The 23,781-nt window shown below is 46.0% G+C and overlaps 1 protein-coding gene and 2 long non-coding RNA genes across 27 annotated transcripts in view; 1 reads left to right on the forward strand and 2 right to left on the reverse strand.

The window, feature by feature from the left end:
- Positions 1 to 12,367, reverse strand: part of LOC109366551 (uncharacterized) — a 105,832-nt gene extending 93,465 nt beyond the window's left edge. For 7 of the 25 annotated variants that reach the window (XR_014882952.1, XR_014882947.1, XR_014882944.1 and 4 more), the window contains exon 1: positions 9,825 to 10,255. This is a non-coding gene — a long non-coding RNA (uncharacterized LOC109366551). Of the gene's footprint in view, positions 1 to 553; positions 705 to 9,824; positions 10,263 to 12,237 lie in introns of those variants that run through there. The other 18 variants (XR_014882973.1, XR_014882957.1, XR_014882956.1 and 15 more) reach the window with 14 other exon arrangements.
- The window catches only part of LOC109366554 (uncharacterized), a 50,169-nt gene that overhangs the window by 3,563 nt on the left and 22,825 nt on the right, over positions 1 to 23,781 (forward strand). Inside the window, exons 3-5 of the long non-coding RNA XR_014882982.1 lie at positions 10,102 to 10,231; positions 11,676 to 19,926; positions 21,925 to 22,047. This is a non-coding gene — a long non-coding RNA (uncharacterized LOC109366554). The remainder of the gene's footprint in view (positions 1 to 10,101; positions 10,232 to 11,675; positions 19,927 to 21,924; positions 22,048 to 23,781) is intronic.
- DUSP6 (dual specificity phosphatase 6) lies at positions 15,167 to 19,291 on the reverse strand. The gene is made up of 3 exons (XM_003202120.5): positions 18,889 to 19,291; positions 18,030 to 18,467; positions 15,167 to 16,684 (listed from the first exon to the last, which is right to left on the reverse strand). The coding sequence occupies exons 1-3, from the start codon at positions 19,289 to 19,291 to the stop codon at positions 16,377 to 16,379; spliced, it is 1,149 nt and encodes a 382-aa protein (XP_003202168.2). The 3' UTR covers positions 15,167 to 16,376.

Genomic DNA, 23,781 nt, shown 5'->3' on the forward strand with positions numbered 1-23,781 from the left:
TTTTTCTATTGTAACAGAGGACGTGTGAAAACAGAGGCAGGCAAATACACAAGACAGCTTAAAGAAGGAAACCTCTGACGCACTAATGTTTCAGATCTTTATCATTGATTTAACTTGTCCATGGCAAGGAGCTGTTGTTTATAGACCTCATGTTCCTCTGATGAGTGATTTGTGCTATGTTGATTTATAGAGTGAATGAAATTACTGTGTTTTTGAGCTATCTGCTTCACCTACTTATCCTGTAGAAGCTACCAAGAAGTTAATCTGGTGAGATACCCTCTATGGCTTCTCACATTTTGTCTTATGTCCTTTGTTCAGGCTAAATAACCTACATCAAAGCTATTAGAAAAATGAGATTAAAGAACACAAGTCTTTGTCAGACCACTGAAGATCCAGTACTATGTGCAGCTACAGTTTACACCTCAGACAGACAGCCTAAACAGCCACTATCTGAGGAAATTATTAGTTGATCAATAAGAAACACTGAGATTATGGTTGTGTTAGAAACCACCTTTTTTGAATATTAAAGTCTCTGAGTCAGCTGGCTACTTACAGGGGACCTCTGCAAAGGTGCCATTACTTAGAGACTTCTCTCCTTGCTCCTTGCTTGTCTTTGATACAACAGTCAAAACAGGTTGGTCTTCCCAGGAGTTGGGTTTGAAATTCTGAGAGGGGCTCTAGATCTTTTGGAACAGAAATTTAAGCTGTTACCAAAGGGGAAAAAAAAAAAAAAAAAGACAAGGTAAAAATAAACACTTCCCAAACTCCCATCATTTCAAAAGAAAGCTGTCAGTACTGCTTTTTCTGAAAGGCCTTATGCTATTGACATGAATTCAGGTTCCTCTGAGCATGGGACATGTCTACCGGGGGACTTAGATGGTGGAAGTACTGCTTTTAGATGAGATCTGCAAGTCCTTTTGCTCTGAAGAGATCTCTGTGAATACACACACAGTGTAAATCTATGCATTGTGAAAATGTAGGGTTAAAGATGTAAGCACATCAAGAGGCTAGCTGATTTTTCTGCCAACAGAATTTTCTATCACACTTTTGGCTTTAGCCTCCCAGAAACATTTTAGTCCTGCTTTAGGATCAAAATCCTCCACTGTAAGATAGCACATACTTCAGATATAAAGTCCAGAAGCAAAACTAGGTAAGCTTTGTCTACACAAAAGCAAAAATACAAAAGGTATCAGGAGACTGATCCTCTGGATATGTACTGTCTCAGAGTTTGAATTCTGCTAACTTCAGAGGTCTTGCACTGCATGCAATTTAGAACAGATCTCTACCATCTCTATCTAAATGTCTTTGCTTTAGATGCATAATCACTGGCTAACTCACCTTAAATGTAAAAGAAGCTAAAATGGTAAAAGTTAACAAAACAATGTTGCATATTCAAAAAGCCTCTGTTCATTGGTACAGGTAACACTGAGGTATCAGTGTCTGCCAGGCACGGCAGTGGCATTCCTTGAGAATATTCTGATGCTGATGTGTAAAAAAAGGCATAAAGTAACCACATTTAGAGGAACTTCCTTTTCAACCTGGTCACATTAGGTTTTGAGAAAAAGTGTCAGGAACCAGCTCTGAAGCACAGCTTTGCCATGCTTGGTAACTACATTCTCTGTGCCAGCTGCCGACAGAGCTCCAAGGTGATATCATTGTCACCTTCTCTTCATCCTCATTTCTTGAGAAACTTGAGCTTTTCCATTCCTGCTGTCTATCCATTTGTATCTCAGTTTGTCTGTCATTCACCTCCTATCCTGATAGCTCTTTGAATCTGACAGCTGTTGACAATCAAGCCTGACTGAAAGAGGCAAATTCTGATGGAGTTTCCACAAGTCTCATGAAAATCAGCAGACGAGTACAGGAAATTGAATGATGCAGATCAATTTCACCATGAGTTTCACAGGACTTATTGGCTGGACAGGAAACATGCATTTGCCTGCTCCCTGATCAGCACACACATGAGCCACAGCATCTGCAGCACTGTGCTCAGCTGAGGGATATGGGGGTGAAATAAGATGAGGGAAAACATGAGGAATTAGTTGACACAGAAGTAAATTAGGATTGATGGGAGGATGTGTAGCAGTATGAGTGGAATGGAGATCTATGGGACTGGGGAAGTCTTATGGACTTTGGGGACAATGACCCTCATGGCCAGGTCAAATGAAAATCCATAGGAAGCTGGGCTTCCTTGTCCTGCTTCTTGTGAAACAGGGTGTATGACTTATATTGAACTACACAAAGTGAAAGAAGAGTGGCAAAAAATGCAGGCCTTCAGAGTACAGCCATCCATGTTACAATTTCTTTAGGTTCTCTCTTCATTCCAGATTAGGACAAATTTGAGACCAGATGCAGCTGTGTCTGTGCAGCAACCATTTTCAGAGTGAAAAGGGGCTTGTAGCTAAGCTTCCAATGCAGGCTCTTGCTGAGTAACTGAGTATCTTCATTTAAACTAAGAAATCTGTCTGCCTCAAGTTGTGAATGTGGGTTGTTTTAAAGCACAAATGCTGCCCTTGACATAGATGAAGCAGGCCCCCCGTCAAAGATCAAACAGAAGTCTCCGTCACATACTTTCAGACTCCTGTTTGCTGCCAGCATCTGATCCTCTCATCATTCATGCTGCATATATGCTTGCTCAATCCCAGGCTCCCTCCTGAAGTGAAACGACCAGTTTCCTTGGAGAGGAAGCCTGGACACAGTTGACAGAATAGTTTGCTCCAGGCTGTGCTCCAGACAAACAAAATGGACTTGGATTGCAACAAGTTTAACTCCGTCAGCTCGTGGCAGCCGTCTGATGTTATTCCAACAGGCCTTGTGTCCTTAAATCCCCCAAGTGCTGTCATGGCAATCCTCAAGCAGGCAATACATACTTCAAATTAGTTAACCACAAACAAGTGACAATAATCTCTCAGGGCCATACAGGATCAGAGGAGACCTGGGACAAGCTCTATCCTGAGTCCTGCCATGCTGCCCTTAGAGCTACTCCTGAGCACTGTGGACAGGAATCATCTTCCACCACTTGGCCTGTGGTCACAGGCTGTCCCTGGAGCAGCTGCCTTTGTACCACAGATGTAGCCATGGAGAAAGCAGGGTAGATGCCAGAACTCCCAACAGAATAACTTTGCTGGACTCGTTCTGGGCTTAGGACTGGAATTTGAACTATTCACACTGATAGGTGCAACCCCTCCCCGGTAACTTTCACTTGAGATGCTCACGCGCCACCTCCAGTCCTTCTTAGAGGCCGTTCTAAGTATTCTCTCAAAATAGATAATGAGGTAATAATTTTATGTTCCTAGTTGCTTAAGAAGAGTGTTGGAAGAGTTAATCCAGGGATCAAAGGTCTTAGTTAGCAGAGTCTTTTGAATCCCATGTGTAATGGTCACAAAAATAACACAGAAAATGTGCAGATCTGAAAATGACAGCTAGGATAGAAACCAAATCAGCTGCTGTCACTTAACAGCATTTAGTGTGTTTTACATGTTTGGGTCAAGTTTTATTTTGTGGGTTTTTTTTTGTGTAATTAGCATTTTAGGATTTAGCCAGCTGCTCAATTTTTTGTGAAAAGAAAACTTTACAAAAGGGCCTTAAACTCCAGTCACAAGTACAGATATTTGTATGTCAACTGCAGCTTCTATTTATAGGATGATAAAGATATCTTCCAATCAGTAACTCTCTAAGAAATGGGAATTTCATAAAAACAGATTGCAAAACAAACAAATAAACAAAGAAGCAGACATGGCTTAGGTTAACAAAACATTGATATTCCAAACTCTTGTTGTAACCTTTATACTTAAAGCATTGCTAAATTCAGACAGCAAATCCACTCACACACAAACCAAGGATAAGAAATTTGGGTATTCAGGGAAAAGGAATATTAACAGATCCTGTAGGGATTGAACACAAAAATAAGTGGAGATTTTCCATGACTCCCATAAAATTATATTAATTGCCTTCTGCAATACCCAGTAGAGCTTGTATGAAGGCACTTAACAGAGGTGTATGTGTTTTTAAAGAGTGTTGATTTAAGACCTGATTTGTTTGAAGATTGACTTGAAAGAATTTCAAAGGATGTAGCTTAATTAAAAATATTCCAAACTTTGCATTCCTTGCAAAACCTTTTGACCTCTTGCGACATTTAATGCTTGAAGGTGAGGAGTTGACTGACTGCTTCTCACTTCACAAAAGGGACTCCTGTTCCTTCCCCGATGCAACAGTCATCATTAATTGTTGATAGGTGCTCATTACACCAGTCTAAAATAAGCACCTGAAGAAGTGGCAGATTAGCATGTTGCAGGCATCCCATGCACAGGGGATTACTTTTTCCAGCTGTGCATCAGACCTACTCACCCCTTCCAAAATCCCAAGAACAGAGCATGCACGTAAAGGTCCGTGTGCTGCAGCCATCACAATGTCTGGCATTCCCACCGACAGAGAAATCAAATGGAGTCATCCATTAATAGGCCAGTGAGGAGCCATTAGGGAGACTCCTCCACCCCCCGCGGCTCCCTGTGACTGATGGCCTGCTGTCACTGCCTCTGTCGGGGCCTCTCTCAATGCAGGCTGTTTGCATTCAGTCAACACTTTGCTTTTATAGGCCTGTGGAGCCAAAGATTGCTAGACTTTTGAACCCCAGGCTAACTTCTGTCTGGCTACAGCCTCATTTTCTGGAGCCAAAATCGTTTTTAATAACTACACAATAACAAGTAATAAGGGTAAAGTCTGCTAATCTTCTCTTTTGGGCCTGGAGGTTATGTATTCAGAATCAGTTGAGGTGAAGGTAGAATTACTGCCATCAAAGGCCGAGGTTACTTTGTAAAAGAGGTTGAACTCCAGGTCAAGGAAATGTTAACTGGACAAAGAGAGATCAGGGCAGATAGTGTTAAAATTAAAACTGTCCTACTGAGATAATGCAGATTTGAGCTCTAGGAGCTAACTGAATGCAAGACGTGAAAGAAGGCAAAGACTCTTCTTTCAAAAGGTGAAAGCACGGTTAGCAGTAAAAGATCTACCGACTTGCTTTCATTTGGGGATGTATTTTTAGTCTCTTCATTCATTAAGACAAAAGCAAAAGATCTTATTTTTGATGGCACCTTTTATTTGGGCCACGCTGTTTCTGAAAGCTGTTTGATTTACTAAATTAAATAATCTGCCTTAAATCTCTCTCCCCAGAGCCCCAGTACAAAATTCACTAGAAATGGAGAGATGCCCTCCCTTGACTTAAAAGGGATGGGGACAAAAGGGACTTTTTTCCCCCTTAGCAGTGTGGCTGGGAGGATGGACAAGTCAAGACTGATGCGTGCAGTGGAGGAAGTGTACTCCAGAGCACAGCAGTATCCTCCATACAGCACAAGGCTGGGTTTTGTGCCTCTGCTGCTCAGGCATAAGCACAGGTTGAGGAAAGGGTCCCATTTCTCAAGAGATCAGAGCCTAACCACCAAAAACTTCTCCGCATTCAAAATAAAATGTTGTGCACGGAAATACATCACAGATCAGGGCAGCCCTCATTACACTTGGAGTATGGAGTCACTCCAAGATTAATTCCACTCGCTGCCATCAAAGATAACAAATATGCCATTGCTGGTATCAAAGCTGACAGCTCTGACAGCATTAGTGGCACTTGGTTCTCCTGTGGCTGCCAGCGGGCCCTCCCTGCTGCTGCCAGGGGATGTTGATCCCCTATATGGGAGTGGAAGAGTGGAAGTGCTGAGGCCAGCTATTTCACATGTCAGGTCCTGCTGAGTTCTGCCATGGCACCCTGGCCACCTCCTGAGCTTTCAGGAAACAGACAGAAATGCTTGGACTTGTGCAAGCAAGAGATCTTTGGAAATCCTCAGTACATGGTGGCAATTAGCACAGCAGTGGAATTACCTCGCAGTTCAATTCTTGGGGCAAAGATACATTTAATGGTGCTGCATTTGCCAGCTGAATTAAGCCAAGCACGTTAAAACAGATATGGCTTTTTGTTTCCAAGCTGACCTACCTCTACAAGGATCCTCTTATGGGTCCTTTGCAAAGCTGGAGACTCACAGAAAAGCTTGCACAACTATTGGCAAAAAAATGGTTTTGTAAAAGACCAGTGGTAGCAAAAACATCTCTTAACTCAGTGATGAAATGCTTGAGAGCACAGGGAAGGATATTTCCAGCCCCACATCTCTCTCCCAAGGAGCTGGCATCCAAGAGGCCTCTCCTGGGCTGTGGACAGGAAAGATTCTGGCCTTTACAGAAGCAGAAGAAATAAAATAAAATAAAATAAAATAAAATAAAATAAAATAAAATAAAATAAAATAAAATAAAATAAAATAAAAATAAAGCAATAGCCAGGCTTGTTTAGTTGTCTGTCTTTTTGTTGGCATTTCCCAGGGTTTTTAAGAACCCCAGACTAACATCACCTACATGCAAATATATATTCCTCCATACATGAACTGAGTGAAACAGGTCTCATCAGTCACCACTTTCTTCTGTGATAGGCAGGCTTTGTTACACTGGAGTAAAATAAATTATTGGCAATGACTAATCACAGGCACAATGCATGTTGTTTTATTTTGCTTTCGAAGCATTCTTCTGGTTTGGAGATAGAAAATAAGTAGTGCATTTTTATGCTAATTATGGCTGTGTGAATTACTCCAGATAGATGGCACAACAACATTAAATTCCACCCAAATACGGAGCACACAATTTTTTTCCAAAATGTAGCACATGAATAGTGCCCAAGGTACGAAAGGCATTGCTTCTTCAAGAATCATACGCTACCAACAAGAAGTCTCCATCTGCCTGATTTAAACATGGCACAGGCTATAGTAACCGGTATGACAGTACCATAAAGCAGCAATATATTTCTGTGAATATGACAAACTGATATTTAGTCAGATATTCTCAAAATGAAATGCAAACCTGTCTCCTAATTCAAATGCCTCCATTCATGCTTCTTTCTGCCTTCGCTTCGCAAAATGCCACTTTGCTTTTGTAAATGAAAACTCACCACCAAAATATCACAATAATTCTTCACATAGGACAGCTTTTTATTTTATAATTTAATTTATAAGCACATTGTGACTGTTACACAAAGGTTTGTTCAGAAATGGAAGAAAAAGTATATATAAAATAATGCTTCAGAATAAATAAAAACTGGCCACCTTCCATAAGGAACTTGCCATTTTGCATGTGGGAGTTATCTGTTACCCAGCTAATGAGACAGTCTGGGAGTCCTGAAGGTTTCACAATGGTGAATGGTAGAATCACAGAATGGTCTGGGTTGGAAAGGACATTCAAGACTATCCCGTTCCTACCCCTCTGCCATGGGCAGGGACACTCCCAACTAAATCTAATTGCTCAAAGCCCCATCCAGTCTGGCCCTGAATGCTTCCAGGGATGCGGCTTCCCTGGTCAACCTGTTCCATTGCCTCATCACCTTCATAGTGAATAATTTCTTTCTTATATTTAATCTAAATTTACCCTTTTTTAATCTTAAAGCCATTACCCCTTCTCCTATCATTACTTGCATCTGTAAAAAGTCCCTCTCTAGCTATCCTTTAGGCTCTCTTTTAGGTACTGGAAGGCCTCTATAGCCTCCCTGGAGTCTTCTTTTCTTCAAGTGTAACAAGCCCATCTCCCTCAGTTTTTCTTCATAGGAAAGGTGCTCCAGCCCTCTGATCATCCTCGTGGCCTCCCCTGGACCTGCTCCAACTACTCCATGTCCTTTTTGTGCCCCAGACTTGGAAGCAGTATTCCAAACAGGGCTTTACAAGGGCAGAGCAAAAGGGAACAATCATCTCCCTCACCCTGGTGGCCACCCTTCTTTTGATACAGTCCAGGATATGGTTGCTTTTTGGGGCTGCAAGCACACACTGCAGGGGACAGACTGCCTTTTCAGTGGGATCTGATCACCTGATAGTCTGGCCTAGCATCAGTCAGTACACTGCACCCATCACCCTGGCTCTCTGCTCCATCTCAAAGTAATGACCATAAGTAGCTTATAGTCTGGTGATTTTCTGTTTTCTGTCCAAACAACAGCTTGCCCATCATATTCTTGTTATTGCATGCACAAATCAAGCAGTGTGGTACTGCTCAAGCTTTGTCATGCACTCCTTGCCTTGGGCCATAACTCATGTCTGCTTTCTACCATCACTGTACAAAAGAGCGTTTATTAAATGCTCTGGTACTGAGTATGAAAGAAGTAAACCCAGTGTCTTTAGCCAGGTCTGTGATTACCAACAGATCAAAGACATATCTGACAACAATTGTGACTTCTAGTCTAACACCCAAATATAAAAACAGCGAGAAACTTCTACAGAGAGTGGATCAATCCTCATCATAACCATAGGCAAGAGACCCGAGGAACAGGATCTTCTGGCTTTCACTTTGAAACAATGCATGTTCTTTCAACATTCTTTAAATAATAGTAACTCACCTTTACAAGAACACATTAGAAAGTCTGTTTTTCCTTTTTAGCAAAGTAATGGCACTTGCATGCACAGTTCCTGGGTCTGACCACTGTATTAATTCAGCCTTTTTTGAGGGATAGTATTTACAGTGCTGAACTGACATGAACTATGAGCCCTATCTGTGATGCTCTCAGGATCCAGAGATGAGGATGGACTTTTCCAAACTGGCTCAGGATTTGTGATCAACTTGCCCAAGTTCCTGGTTCAATGATCCTTTGAGAGACCAGCCTCGCAGGGTGTGAATGTTCTGCACCTTCCAAAATGCTTCCTTCTGCCATATGCTTCTCAGCCAAAACACAAGGGCATTTAGATCATTAATTAATTCAGAAAATTCTAGCATTGTGGAAAACTGGCTGCACAAAGATTCCTGGCTTCTTCAATCATTAGCCAGTATTATTGATTATTACATGGCCTATACTCTGCAGAGTATTTTCACAGCCAAAAGAATACCCCAGTTCCTGATTCAGCCAATAGCTAAGTATGCTAAGTACTTTCCTGACAGGAATAACCTCATTGAACTCTGTAATGAGACTCAGCCATTCAAAGACGTAGGCAAGAGCTGTCATTCCAGAACATAGCAACATGCACATTGTTTAAGTTGAGCTAAATGCTGTACCTGGCTGTGCAGGACTCAGAAAAAAAGGGAATGTTTCTTTTGACCTTGGTTAATTATCATCTTTATTATTAACATCACAATAATGCCCCATAGCTCTAACCAGCTCTCATTAGCCAAGGTACTGTATAAACATATCTGATGACTGAAATCTGTGCCAAAGGAAGCTTACATACACTTTGAAGCATAAAAAATGAGAATCCTGTTAATTTTATTCCACCATAATTGGTAGGATCTTTTGAAACCTTAATACCATAATAACAAACTGAGGGCTCAAGTGTGATCTCAGCTACTCTTGTGTAAAGCCATAGGAATGCTGTTCATTTAGACCTCACTGGAGAGGCTGTGATATGTATTGCTGCTCGAAGAAAAAACTTTATCAGAAGGACATTGTTAAGATTACAGAAGTCCCACACCTAGCTGCCACATGGGATACTTCCAAGTGTACAATTTTTAAATGTTGTTGAAACCCTGAAACTGCCACGGACTCACTTCTTGCCTAATGTCATCAAGGCACCCTGCTTCCTGTCAAATGATGTTCATTTTTTCCTCTGTCGAAGCCCCAGAATGTTCATGAATGGTTCATATCACCCATATTTTCCCTCGGGAAAGAGAGGTGAGAAATATTTATACTGCATAATGCAAAGACATGCAAGCTAGCTGCTCAGGTACAGACAACACGGCTCTTCCCAGGCACTGTGCTATCAGAGACCCCACCATCACTCTGCACCAGAAACCCTCTCAACTGCCTTTTATTGCTGTTAACTTACCAACAAAGCTCTGCCCGGCATGTGCAATGTGCCACTTTCCAGGTGCTCAGACCTCGGGTACAGGGTGCCCTACAGGCAGGCAGCAGCAGCATGCAGCCACACGTCCTGGCCAAGCTCACCGCCCTTCCTCCAGGCACCCAGTGCTGGGGCTGTTCAAGGAAACAGTCAGGGATTTTGTTACACAGACAAGAAAACAAGGCATCTTCTTTAGAAAAAGGAGCCAAGCCTTCTCAGATGACATTTTCAGAGGGATATTCATTTCTTTTTATCTTTATAGATCAGCCTGAGGCATTTATAATCGAGTCCAAACAAAGTCTGGCAAAGTTGTAAACATCTGAAAAGAAAATCCTCTTACAAGCGGAAGCATTGGTCCACCTTAATTACAGACATTGCTGCCTGCACTGACGGTAATTTGCAAATATAAAAAAGCTTTTGTTTACATACAGCAGCCTGCAAAACGTCAATTAAAACCAAAACCTGGGTGAGGGATTGTAAAGGTATGTGTGAAGATTAATCTGCCGTTCTCGTTTTGTATTCCCAGAAATCAGACACATTTTGTCCGTGTATACAACAAAAACATCCTGCAGTCTGTGTGTTACCCAGTTACCTATGATTAGATGTAGTCAGTTCAGTGGTTCTGCTTGGATGAGAAGTACTGAGCAGCGTGTCCTCAGAGGGCAGGGCTGGCCTAGAAACCCTTCAGACAAACGATTGTGATGGAAATACTGACATAGAAAATGGAGTTTAGATCACTGATAGCACAGGAAATCCTCATTGGTCGAGCAGTAGCTGAACTCTCACTGATGCTGAACTTTTTTTAATGTGTTGATAAGTCCTCAGGACACTAAAACATCATTTTTAAAAATAAGGAGCTATTGAGATATTTTAACCTTCTTTCTTATGTCTCATTCAGAACTATATGCAGGAAAAAGATCACCCGTGTTCACAATGGCCTCTGTATAGAGGCAGATAGCAGCATTGAGATGTTCAAGGTTGTAATATCCACACGTCAGTGGCAGATTCTCAGCTGCTATGCTTATTTACACCACTGGAGTGTTCAATGCACCAAGTGAACATGTTTTCACAAATTGTAAATATCCCAGTTTGCTTCCTGGCTTTTTCTGTACGGACATCATCTCCCAGAATGGAAGAAATGCCACCTTTAAACCACAGTGAACTTTTGCCCTAAGTAAGACCAGTGTCAGCCATCAATCTGTTTCTCAGATGGCTTCGCTTGCAGATGGGAATTTATTTCCTGTGGAGTCAGCAGGAAAGAAAGAGACTTCCACAGTGCCCCAAAACATGACTTCAACAGAAAAACAGAGAAATTAATTAAAATGGAAGTCTTGGAGTTAGGCATTGTCCATTTGGAAAGGCAGAAGAGCTGGGCAGCAGGACTCCTCGGCACACTTGTGCCTCTGGCGAGACGAGCAGAGTGCCTCACCACGGCCTGCACTTTGGGGTGAGCAGACCTCCCACATAGGGCCATTTTGTGTCACTGGGATCCGCAGTGCTGGAGCAGCCTGGGGGTGGGAGAGCGCCAGCGTTTCTGCTTTCTGCGTCCTGGGGATCGCAGCTGTGAAGCAGAGCAGGGTGCACTTTCCGATGCATCTCAAATATAGTCCTGAATGCAGCTTCTGTCATGAAGAGATATTTCCTAAACAGACTCCATACCCCCACTTTCCATCTGATAATCATCTCCTTGTGCTTGTGGTAAGTCAACATCCTTCATCTTTGCCTTATGAGGGAAAGCTAAGGCTGTGAGCACTCCAGAATTCCCTCAGCACTTGCAGATTCCTATGATAACAAACAGCAGAAAGCATCTAACGTGTTTTTTTCCTTTCCTTACAGAGACACACGCTTTACTTAAAAGACAGCAGCTCCCATACCAGCTCTCTGTGCTATCTATCAAGTACAGCGTATGCTTATCTCTCCAATTTAGCAATGAAGGAAGGAGACACATGATGCAGAACTATCCATTTCCGGCTGATGGGGAAGGCAAAGACACACAACCTGCACACCACTGACCCCATGTGCCATGAGGAAACATCAGTGGGCATTGCCTTTGAGCTATGAGCTGCTTGGGGAAGACCCAGATGCCTTGTCTGTAGGCAGCACCTTGCTGAAGTCCTGCAGTTACTGCTGTAGGATGGGGTCTGGCACACTATTTTCTGGACATGGTTTTCAGAATGCAGAAGAAGCTGAAGAAACACTCTCCAGATACACAACCAGTCCATTCAGCTTCAGTTTTGCCAGCACAGACGCCCTGGGTGGCCACGTGCTAGGCCTCTCCCCACTTTCCTTCCATAATTGACCCTCTGGGAAGCCTGAGTCAAATACACTGGGGAATGGTGATGGGGAAAAAACTCATCTCCTGGAAGCTGGTAAGAGGACAACAGCAGTATTTTCTTACCTCTTCCTCTCGAATACACTTTTCCTGTCATTCATGAAAACTGAGTCTGTGAGACTTATCCTGTCCTTCGCTGTGAAAACAAAGAGAAGGGAGACTTAAAGCTGGGAGAAAGTGGAGCTGAAATACAAAGAGAACAGGAAGAGTATAACAGGAAGAGGGTAAGAAAATGAAAGAAAAGTAAAAAACGATCCAGGAGCTTAGGGCAACATTTGTGTAAGAACAGAAGGTGATGGGAGAAAGGACAAGAAAGAGAACAGGGAAAGAGAAAATGACAGATACAATAACAAAAACAGAAGGAGGTGGAAGCCATTTTGAAGGCAGTCATTGAGTGGTTTGAAAGGGCATGAATGGGAAAGTAGAAATGTGAGAAAGGGACACAGCATTATGAATTGCACAACATTCCTGCACAGAGAATGAAAGCCAAGTGCTAATGCACACCCAAACGACAAGGGGAACCCTGGCCTTGCAGGAGCAAAGGGGATGTTGGTGCCATGGGACACAATTTCACCCTTTGTGCTAAAGGCACAGATGGGCCATGTGAGAAAGCTTTGGCTTTGAGAGATTCATCCCTGGTGGTACGTTTCCTTCTTGACTCCTCCACAGCTTCTGAAGTAACTCAGTATCTTACACTCCTCCACTATAATATGAAGCATGTTGTGATTTTTGAGCTACAAAGGGGGAATATTCCCCCCCTCTTCCTTACAGACATTGGGCCTGTCCATGCAGGCACAAAGGATTTATTCTTCCCTTTACAAATTACTTTACCAGCCAAGAAACTGCTATAGCTGCCAAACGCCCCAGCAGCCTGAGCCCTCTGCCCCATCCCCACGAGACCTGAAACAAGGGAGGGCAGAGAGGCCATGAGTTATTGGGAAACAAGTGCGGGGGGCGACTGCAGGGCAAACAGATCCCAGCCTCAGGAAAGCCAGCGAGGGCTTGCGTGGGCCATGCCATTGCTTTCACACTGCTGGGGCACAGGCAAGTGGGAGTAAGCAGTGCTGGGGAATGCCCTCTCCTCTTTTCCCTCTAAACCATCTGTAATTCAGAGCTGGTACACCAGAAAGTGCGAAGAATCCCAGCAAAATCACGGGTCAAACCAGGTGTTGTATGATTAGATGTGGTACAGCTGTGGTTGGTCTGCCTGCACCCAAAGTTGCTCTCGTTTGGTTCTGTTTCACCTTCAGCTGCAGTTTCTGACCAACAGCCCTGGTCCAGGGCCTGTTTGAGGAGAAATTATGGCAAGGAGCCAGTTCTCTGCCTGGCCACCGCAGGGTGTGTAAGCAAGGCTGGTTTCCCTCGCTTGCTTATCCTGAAAAATGATGAATTGCAGAACTACCCCTTGGCATTAGTCACTCGGCAAAGCAGGAAGGAAGCAGGAAGCCCTTGTGAGCACTAACTTTTCAAAGCAGCTTGCAAAGAAAGCAAAGGGCCTCCCCTCAGCTGCCTCATTGCACACTGCTATTTACCTCCTCACCTTAGAGGCTACCTAGTCACAATTAACATTTGCAATCCATTAGCCGGGAATATGTGCCGGGCACAAACAGCTGAGGCATTGCGAGCTGATCTGAACAGGGAGGGAGGGCAGGGAGCCTGACACTTGCTGAATGAGAGAGGCCCGGCTGCGCTCAACAGGTTCAGCTCACAGGGTGACCCTGCCTGGCTTCCTGCTATTCAGATGTGTTACTTCCCCTTTGTGGTAATGGCCTGTGGCAGCTGGCCAGAAAACACTATTAATTTCAGAAGTGGCCTGACAACAAACCCACAGCGAAGCGAGAGGAAGTGGCGGCGAGGCCATCTGTTGACTTCAGCAGAACAGTAGGGACGCAGCTATGTAGGTTTCTACAAGGAAAGCAGATTAATAATCCACAAAAAGGAAACTGGCTAAAATTATCCACAGACCATATTAAAAAAAAAAAAAAAAAAAAAAAAACAGAGTCACTTGAGCTGCAGCTGGACAGGAAATTGCTAGAGCTGCTTGCAAATCTCCACTTTGAACAGAGCAGCATAGGGAATGCCAAGAGCGGAAACCGTTCAAAACTGGATTAGTACAAGCCAAGTTTAACTGCAACCCACTTCTACTTTCACAGTTTATGCACTCAATCTAGGCCACTACTGCATGAGACACTGACTCACTTTTTTCCCATGTTTTGATGCCTTTCATTTCACACACTCACAGTTGCTAAAATTACATGGGATATGCTCTGGTTGCCCAGAACCATGCAGAACTTTCAGCTGTGGCCCAGCCCGAGGGCCTTCCATCTCCCCTATCCCACACGTGGAGCCTGGCACCTTGGGGCTCTGCTCCCTGGGATGTCAGTGAGTCACTACAGGAAGTTTTGCAACCGCAGTTATCCCCTCTATTCCCTCCCGCAGAGACAGGGCCGCTCAAAGGGGCCAAAGAGGATATGAGGTGACCATGGGTATATAGGGATGCTTCCTCCATGCCTTCACCTGCTAAGCTGCAGCACGGTCTGACAGAGACAAATAAACACGGACTGACTGCAGACACTGATGGGACTCTGGAAATGAATTTCTCCCATACAGATAAAGGGATGGCATCCCACCTCCTGCCATTCACAATGGAGCTGCCCTCACTTGTAAATAAACAAAAGAAACAAGCTGCTGAAAAAAACCACCAGCTCCTTGTTCTAAAAGTGATCCCTATGCCCCAGGGCCAGGTGCATCCCTGGGGCTGCAGAGAGGTGTTGGGACATTTTGATTAACCTGAAGACCTCCACCAAAAGGAGGCAAGGACCCAGCCCATGCACTTTGTTCATTTAGGGACTGGAGAACTGAATGGCAAAGCAAGGCCTTATTGTCTCAGGAGCTGTACAAGAGCTGAAAACAATTACCTTTAAGCAGAACCATATGTGCATGTGCCATTCAACCACACCCACACAGAGGGACGAGGGAGAACAAACCAGCTCGGTTCTCAATAGCCAAAAATAGTTATTTATTTATTAATAATTTAAGGTTTTACATTCTTATAATAAATTCCATCTTAAAACTTTTACATCGTGAATTAGACTCTCCCTTATTGGCAACTGTGTGCAGGTTCACTGTGCGTACACACAGGTACAAATGCTCGCACATACTTCCAGTTTTATACAAAAAAAAAAAAAAGACGCAAATATTGCATTTGAGGTGAAGCTCCCTGAAGAATTTGTACAGAGGTAATGCACTGTTTAGTACATCTGAAAGTTCTAAAAAGTGATCAAAAATCTTTCGCATTCAAAGACAAATCTCCTCCCAGATGATCTATTTACAAAAGGTAAGGCAAAAACAAAATTAATTTAATTTAAAAAATATATATATCATGTGGAAACTACATCAAGAGTGTGAAGAAAAAAAATCACCACAAGAAAAATATATGAAGGAAGAGATTGTACTTGTTCACTAACATGACTTGCAAACTTCTCACCATTGCCATTTCTCCCTGTGGAAAGCTTGCCTCAGCTGAACAGTAAGATTGAGCATGCTGCAAATATGTTCTTTGCCATAATTAAAAAAAAAAAAAAAAAAGAACAAACAAATAAAGCAGAATTTATGAAGAGAACAAAAACTTAGGCGTCCCTTGGATTGATTTCTTGAATACATATGATTTAAAAAAAAAAAAAAAAAAAAAGCTGAAAATCGACTTAAGATTAAATATTTACATTGATCAAGTAGAACACTACTAAGCTCCTGGCAAACAAATACTCCAAGTACACTATGCTGAAATCTCTTTCTTTGGCTCCTCTAAATTAAAAAGTGACAAACAAAACATAACCAGTCTTCACTGAAGACAGAACCTATGTCACAGATCCAGAAGCACAGAGGGAAGCGGGGCAGTCCCAGTCCCGGGGAACATGTGCACGGCCCATCCAGCCCCACTGCGCCCCTCTGCAGTCCTTGGGGCTGGCCAGCAGGACGCGGCCACCTGCGCCCGGCCTCCATGGCCTCCCAGAGCTCGTCGCCTTCCCTCCCGCCGCAATAGCCGGTTCCGTGCTGCGTGACCCTTTCTAGCCTGCGCTGGCTGCTGCTCTGCAGTGCCACAGGCCAGAAAATAGAGAAAGCTGTGTTTTCTTTCTTCACTGCCAAGGAGAAACCAGTGAGGAATGATCCCATGGAACGGACAGGAGAAGGGAAGCTGTGAGAGCTCACGTGGACTGCAGGGAGTCCACCTGGAAGACATTCTGGTTGGCAGGAGTGGTGAAGTAGAGCTGCTGGTTGGGCACTCGGTTGTCACAGGGGCTGCTCAGCCCCAGGGTCCGCTCAAAGTCTAGCAGCTGACCCATGAAGTTGAAGTTGGGTGAAATGTTGGACTTCTTCATCTTGACGATGTCGTAGGCATCGTTCATGGACAGGTTGAGCTTCTGCATGAGGTAGGCCACCGTCACCGTGACTGAGCGGCTGATCCCCGCTAAGCAGTGCACCAGGACTCCACAGTTCTTCCCCCGCGCTTCATCTGTGCACAAAGAGGCAGAGAAGGACACATCAGATCTCACGACACAAATGAGATTAACATCGGGTAAAGAGAAAAGCCCGTTCTGATCTCAGCGGCAGTACCACGCAAGAGTTAACTTCACCGGCTTAAAACCAGGACAAGAGGCGAATCCCCCCAAGTGCATGTACAGGAGCCCAAAAGCTGAGGAAACTAAGAATGAGACAAAGGGAGTACGCCACATGACACTGCTTTAAAGTCGGCTTTAAAAGACACTCTTTCGCTTGGAGATTTGCTTTAAATTCCTAGTCCCCTTGCCCCAGCATGGAAATCCTGCAATATGTCACTGAATGCCTTTTATACAGACCAGCAGACTGCAAAGGTCTATTAAATTATTCCCCAACTGTTGTGCAGCTAACAATGGAGGTATTCAGGCATTTTAAAAGAATGAGGGAAGTCACAGGGGACAGCCCATTAGGAGGAACAGGATGTCAACATTGGTTGAAAATGGGTTCCTTTGTAATAGGAAATGCATTACAATGCCTGGAGATTAGTTTCTTTGTGGCTTCCAGCCCACATTTCTTCCTGCTGGGCTCAGATTACCTACATTCTCCACTATTACCGGTATCATTCAACCGGATTACAGCACAGCTTCCCAACAGATAATGCGGTGCTCACCCCACCGCACCCCGATCTCAGCCCTCCCCCAGCAGACGGGGAGGCGAACGCGGACGCCTCGAGCCCACGGGAACGCGTTCCCAGAGCCAGCGGATAGCGGCACAGGGCCGGGGCACCGCGCCCGAGAGGTAGATCATGGTTACCGTGGGATTTAATTAGAGCCCTGACTATACATTTGCCAGGGATGCCGGTTATGAGTAACTCGCATTTAAAAGCTAAAGTTAGCTCCCCAGAATGTTTCTTTTCATTATGCTGTTCTCCAGTAACCTCAAGAAAGGAAAAAAAAGAAGAAGAAAAAAAAAAAAAAGCAACAAAAGACGCATAAGCCACCACCAGCTCGGGGCTCATTTGCCTTATCCCTCTCCCCTAAGAGGAGATTTAAAAATAACCCCATCCTGCGCACTGCTCAGTCCCCGGCTTCACGCAGGCGGCTCAGTGAGGAATTCCCAGCACCAGGCCAGGTATGCAGCTGCAGCCTGCACATGGCACACTTCTCCTCAATAAACCGTCACCCCTTAAGCCGGCTTTAAAAAAAAAAAAAAAATTAAAGATCAGAAAGCGGAGCATCATCCCCCAGAGACAGCGAGAAACGCTGCTACCACTTCTCACCCGAAATCTGTTTGATTTCTGAGAAGGGAATGGGGATTCTGCTGCTTGCCACGGGAGCTGCTAGCAAAGAATGGGGTCTCACCTATGAAGGAGATGGCCTCAGGGAAGAACTGAGACAGGTTTTGGCTCCAGTGGTCTGAGATGGGGATCTGCTTGTACTTGAACTCGCCGGCGTTTTCAAAGAGGTTGGGCAGGTTGGGGGTAACATTCAAGATGTATTTTATGCCAAACTCTTCTAAAACGTCCAGATTCGTGGAGTCCTTGGCACAGCCCAAGTAGAGGTAGGGTAAGATCTCCACGGGAAAGGAAGGCTGGTTGGTGGAGAGCGGGCTGCCATCCGAGTCGGTGGCACTATTGGGGTCTCTGTCAATGTCAGACTCGATGTCCGATGAGGAATCGGAGCTGATTCGGAGGCCTCCCAAGCCCAGGACGGGCAGAGGAGGGGAGCTGCTGCTACACGAGCTGTCTAGGTTCGTTTCGCAGTGCAGGGCAAACTCGGCCTGGAACTTGCTGAAGCCACCTAGTAGGAAAGCAAGGGGGAAAAAAATCGCAACCTGATTGATATATATATCGTGGCAAGCCTGGGAGAGCTCAGTCTGCAAAGGGACATCTGTTTCCCCACCTCCTCGAGTCTCGGGAAAAAAAGGAAAACGCCACACTGTCGGCAGACGGACTGACCCAAATGAAGGTTTAGCGAAATCTCCCGTTGCTGCGCGGGGCTCAGAGCGCCCGGGATTACAGCCCGAAGCCGCTCCGCGCTGCGGGGCGCTGTGCGGGCGGCAGTCCGCTTGTCCGTCCTTCTCGCTCCCCATCACAGCCCTCCAGCCCCCGGGGCCCCTTTAAACAAAGCGGGGAGAGGGAGAAGCCCCTGCCCGGGCTGTCAGCGCGCAGTACCCGGGCCCTCCCGGTCCCTTCTGATAGAACCGTAGAATCTCGCTCACCTTCCAGATAGAACGCCTTGCAGCCCTCGTCTTTGAGACGCTTGAGCAGCAGCCCCAGCACGGACTCGCCGCCCGTGTTCTCGTTCCAGTCACGGCTGTGCTCGTCGTACAGAACCACCGTATCGGTGCCGCACCGGCGGGCGAAGCGCTCCCGGTCCTCCTCGCTGCTGGCGACCAGGGCGCGCAGGGGCAGGTTGCCCTTCTGCAGGCGCCGCAGCATGATGCCGGGGATGGCCACGTTGATGGCCGACTCGATGTGGGACGACTCGTACAACTCCTGAGGTCGGCAGTCCATCAGCAGCAGCCGGTCGTTGCCCATCTCCAGCTGTTCGTTCAGCCACGCCACGGATTTACTAATCGCCATTTCCGACGCGAAAGGGACGGGTCTGAACGTATCTAGCATGAGGAAGGACGGGGGGCGCGGAGTGGGCTCGGGAAGCGCCCCTCGCTCTCACAAGGGTGTGCGGCCGGGCTGCGGCCCCGCAACTCCGCACAACTTATCTCCCCCCGCCCCGGGGAAGTGAATCACGCAGCCCCCCCGCGCCTCCCCCGCGCCGGGCGGCGGAGCCACGGGAGGGAGCAGCGGCTGCGTGCGTGTCTGTATGTGTGTGTGTGTGTATGTGTGTATGTATGTGTGTATGTATGTATGTGTGTGTGTGTGTCTGTGCGCTCCGTGTGCGTGCGCCGCTGCCTGCTGTCCGCTCTCCTTTTTTTTTTTTTTTTTTTTTTTTTTTTCTCAATGAATCCCTGAATGAACCTGCCTAATCGCCGCTGCAGCCCGAGCCCTTGGGCTTTTCCTCCGCCCCGAGTGAATGAAATCCAATTAGCGTGCCTCCGAGCAGGGCTGCCCGGCTCGGCGCAGAGCGGGGCCGCTCCCTCCCTCCCGCCCCGGTGTCGGCGCTGCCCGGAGCGCTCTCCTCTCACCCAGCGGCTCTCAATGGGCACGGCCGAGCCGCGCTCAATGGAGACATTCTGCGGCGCAGCCAATGGGGGCTCGCGGAAGGGGTTGTTGCCGCGGCGACGGGCCGGCTGGAACAGGTTGTGTTGATGAATTGTTAATGAGTTTGTCATTCACAAAAACGGAAAGGAATTTCCGCTCCGGATAAGCCGAGAGCAAACAAGCGGCTGCCGCGGCGGGTGGGGGCGGCGGGGGCAGGTGAGGGGGCGCGGCCCGGTCCGGCTCTGCCGCTGCTCCGCGGGGCTCCGGCGGCACCTTCCTGCCCCCCCGCGCCCCTTCCCTCAGCCTCTCGTCCCCCGCCAACCGCCGTTCCGAGCTGGGGCGCTGGAGACGGGGGGGGATTCCGTTGTCACAAGGGGCGGGCTGCCGGCCCTGTCCTCAGCTGATCCCCGCGCAGGGTGAGCTCCCGGCTCCCTCCCGGTCCCCGCGGCCCCGTCTCCCCGCGCCGTGCCGCCCCTCGGCCGTCCGCGGACTCGGTCCCGGCGCCCCCCAGCCCGCCGCAGCCAGCGGAAGGACGCGGGGGCACGGCGGAGCGACGCCGGGGGGTGAGCGGGGCGGGGTGCGCCCGAGAGAGGCTTAGCGCGGGGGTAAGTGAAAAGCCGGCAGCGAAAATAACCCGGGAGAAGCCCGGCCTGGACGCTAATCCCGCTGCCGGCGTCTGCGCGGGGGTAACGTCGTTCCGCGGGGGCTGATCCCGCTCGCACGGCGGCCTCGCGTTCCCCGCGCTGCCGGCACGCGTGATGTTGATGGGACGTGGCACCCAGGTGGCCCCGCAGCGGGGCTGTGACAGGGCCCGTGCTGCCCGGATGAAAGGCTGGAAAGCGTTCTGTAAAGCTTGTCCTGCCTCTGAGCGCTGTCGGTGCTCCGCACAGCATCAGAGCAAAGTAGAATTCTTTGATTTCGTTATTATTATCTTGATTATTAGGATTTCCCCTTTCTGCTATATTTAAGCCTTCCCACCCAGGTAAGGGCTAGGGCATGACGGCCAACTCTTTGGAGCTGGCATTGTAAAAATTATAGGTCTGTCTAGAAAACAAACAAGAGTGATACCAAGTGATGGCCCGGGAGATGGAGGTGGAGGCAGTTTCAGTATAATACTGTGGCAAGTCCCAGCAAGCTCAGTGCAGTGATAAAATACAATTTGCTCTTTGTCGTCCATGTTGTTATTAATTGGCGTTGTTCCCTGGGCTTGCAGTGTGCATTGATTCTTTTTTTTTTTTTTAAAACAGACAAGATTAGTTGCATTTCAGAGTTTGGATTTGAAAAAAAATGGGAGGAAAAAAAAAAACAAATTATCATCTCAATTAAAACATATATATATGTATTTCTATCAAATGCTTCCACATTCATATAAGGTAAACTTGCCTCTTTGACGACTAAAATATTTTAGGAAGAAAATACGTTGTGATTGTCATCTTCAGGGCATTTTCAGTGACGATTTATGGCAGTAGTTTAAAATAAAATTCTTAGTCATTCAGCATTTTAACTGAAAGCTACATGTTATGCAAGCAGTTTATCAAACCCATTGAGCTACCTGCCTAGTAGTAACGCAGCAATAAATAGTGATAGCATTTAAGACCATTTTCATCATTAGTACTGTCAGATCTGATTGAAATATTATGAATGTTAAGGTTAAATATATGAAGGCAATAAATATTGATATGAAGGATGCTCAAGAGAGTTGTGTTTCCCAAGTGGGTCTGGGGGCAGACTTGTTATGATGATGGCTACTGCCAGCTCATTGCATGGCAACAGTTTGAGGGTGGTGTTTGCAAAGCTGGGAGCCAGACAGGAGATTCTGTGCTGCGGTGGAGTTGAACACATGCAATAGAAGGGACACCCTCTGTGCCAGGACCTCCCTCAGCACCCACCAGCTGAAGATAATTGGGGGAGAGTGAAAGCTATATTGTGCTTTGCTATCTCCGTGTTCGCATGCATGCATGCCCTCGCTTTTTCTGTCTGAACCACTTTATCCTGTCAGTCGCTGAGGATGTGCAGGAGTGGACCATGCCACCATGTGGTGCTTTATCAAGGACCAGATCTATGGCCCAAGCATCACCAGGTCACTTATCTTTCAGCTTCCAGAAGGTTTTATAGCGTACCTCAGCAGTAAGAAGAGCTTGTTCCTGTTCACCATCATTATTCCAGTCAAGGCAGAGGCAGCTTTTGAACCCTGCGATGTTCATCTCTGGCTAGTTCAGGTTTGTTTGCTTGTTTTTTCTTTTTATACTTCCCTGGCTGTGAATGAAAGCATCCTCATCACAAAAGGCCTATCTGGCTGACCTTTTGACTAGATGGTGCAGAGGAGAGTGGAAAATGGAGATTAGAGTTCGGCATTGCTCAGCCGGTTCCTCGTGTTCTTCCCTGTAACAAGAACCCCTGAGTTCAGCAGAGGGACTTTCTACATAGTGTAATAGGAGAGAGAAGCACCAAAAAAAGGCAGATACCTAAGACATTTTGAAACTGGGCCAACTGGGCCACTGCGAGCCACTTCACAACTTGGGACACTGAGATAGTGAGGCAGAGGGATCCTCGGAGGGCTTAGTGCCAGTGAGGTTTCTTCTTGAACTGGGAAGAAAGGATGGAAAAGTGTTTTCATAAGTGCTTTCTTCCTCTAAAGATGCAGGTTCACAGCTCTTTTCCACTTGACCTGGAACAGAATTTGACTGTAGCCTGTCTTTTTATGAGGAAAAAAAGGAGGAAAAAGAAATGGGAAAGGCTTTTCTGTTCCTTTGATCCAGCCTTTCCCATGTGGCAGAAATAAGTATTTATGAAAGCAGGAGCCCCAGCCTTGGTTTTCCAGCTCCCACTGATGGTCTGAATCAAAGTGGCAGGGGAGAACCTCTGTCTCAGGGCTGTTTTATGTTGGTGAAGTAAATGCAGAGATTGCCAGTGGAGGAGGCCAAGGAGCATGAAACATGCTGGCATCAGGGCTTTGGTTGAGATGGAGTTCAGCTCAATGCTGGTGCACAGGTGCTTGGGAAGTGTAATGGAAACATATTTCTCCACTGACAGGTCACAGTTAGCCATGAATTTTGAGGATCATGACTGTCAGCCTTGACTGAACAGGCCTCTGTGATGGCAGGCATTCAGCTTTTGATGCTAAAAGCTAGACATCCACTTACTGACTAGTTCTTTCTCTTAATAGGTGCCTAACTTAGAGCCTGTGAGCCTCACCTCTGGGTTTAGGTGTGAATTCTTCTCTCAGTTCCTTTTAATTTCAGTAGAAGTGAGAATTAACTGTCTGTGTTGATTTGTGTGAATTATCTATTTGGAAATAGAAACACACAAATCATCCCAGACCAAACCCACCATAAAATGCAGCATGTATGGTGTCAATACTGTGTGTGCAGGGTTCTGCAAAGGGAGAACAAAGTGCCCTATGAAGCATGTTGCTTGTTTTATATAAAGCGCAAACAATTTATGGAAATAGTATTTCACCAATAATTCAATGTCCAATTATTCACATCTAGAATAATTCCTGAAGTCGGAGAAATAAAACACTGAATGGCTCCATTTAGGAAATCCTTTTGACTCAAGTGCTTTCCTTGAAACAGCAAATAGCTGGATGACCTCAAGCACATATTTAATTGTGCCTTGTAATAAAGTAATATAATTAGCAATTACTTTGGAATGACTTTAATATACTTAACAGCTACTACGGAAATGCATTTATTCAGGAGGCTTTGTTTTCTCTTGACTTCTGTGAGTACAAAATAAACTCTTGTCTGAATGGAGCTCAAACCTGAGTTCCCCAAATTGTTCCTCAGGGCACGTAGAGTGAACAGGCTTGTTCCACAGCAGATCTATAATAGCTATAAGTCTCTCTGTTCTTAGAGGATGAAACTAAGCTTGCAGGAGGGCAAGAAAGGCAACACAAAGCATGCATGCAGTGTGTTGGCTGGGCACACAGGCCAGCACTCCACTCTTTTTTT

This window comes from Meleagris gallopavo, chromosome 1 (genome assembly GCF_905368555.1).
Source record: "Meleagris gallopavo chromosome 1, MGAL_WU_HG_1.1, whole genome shotgun sequence".
In the NCBI taxonomy this organism is placed as follows: domain Eukaryota; kingdom Metazoa; phylum Chordata; class Aves; order Galliformes; family Phasianidae; genus Meleagris; species Meleagris gallopavo.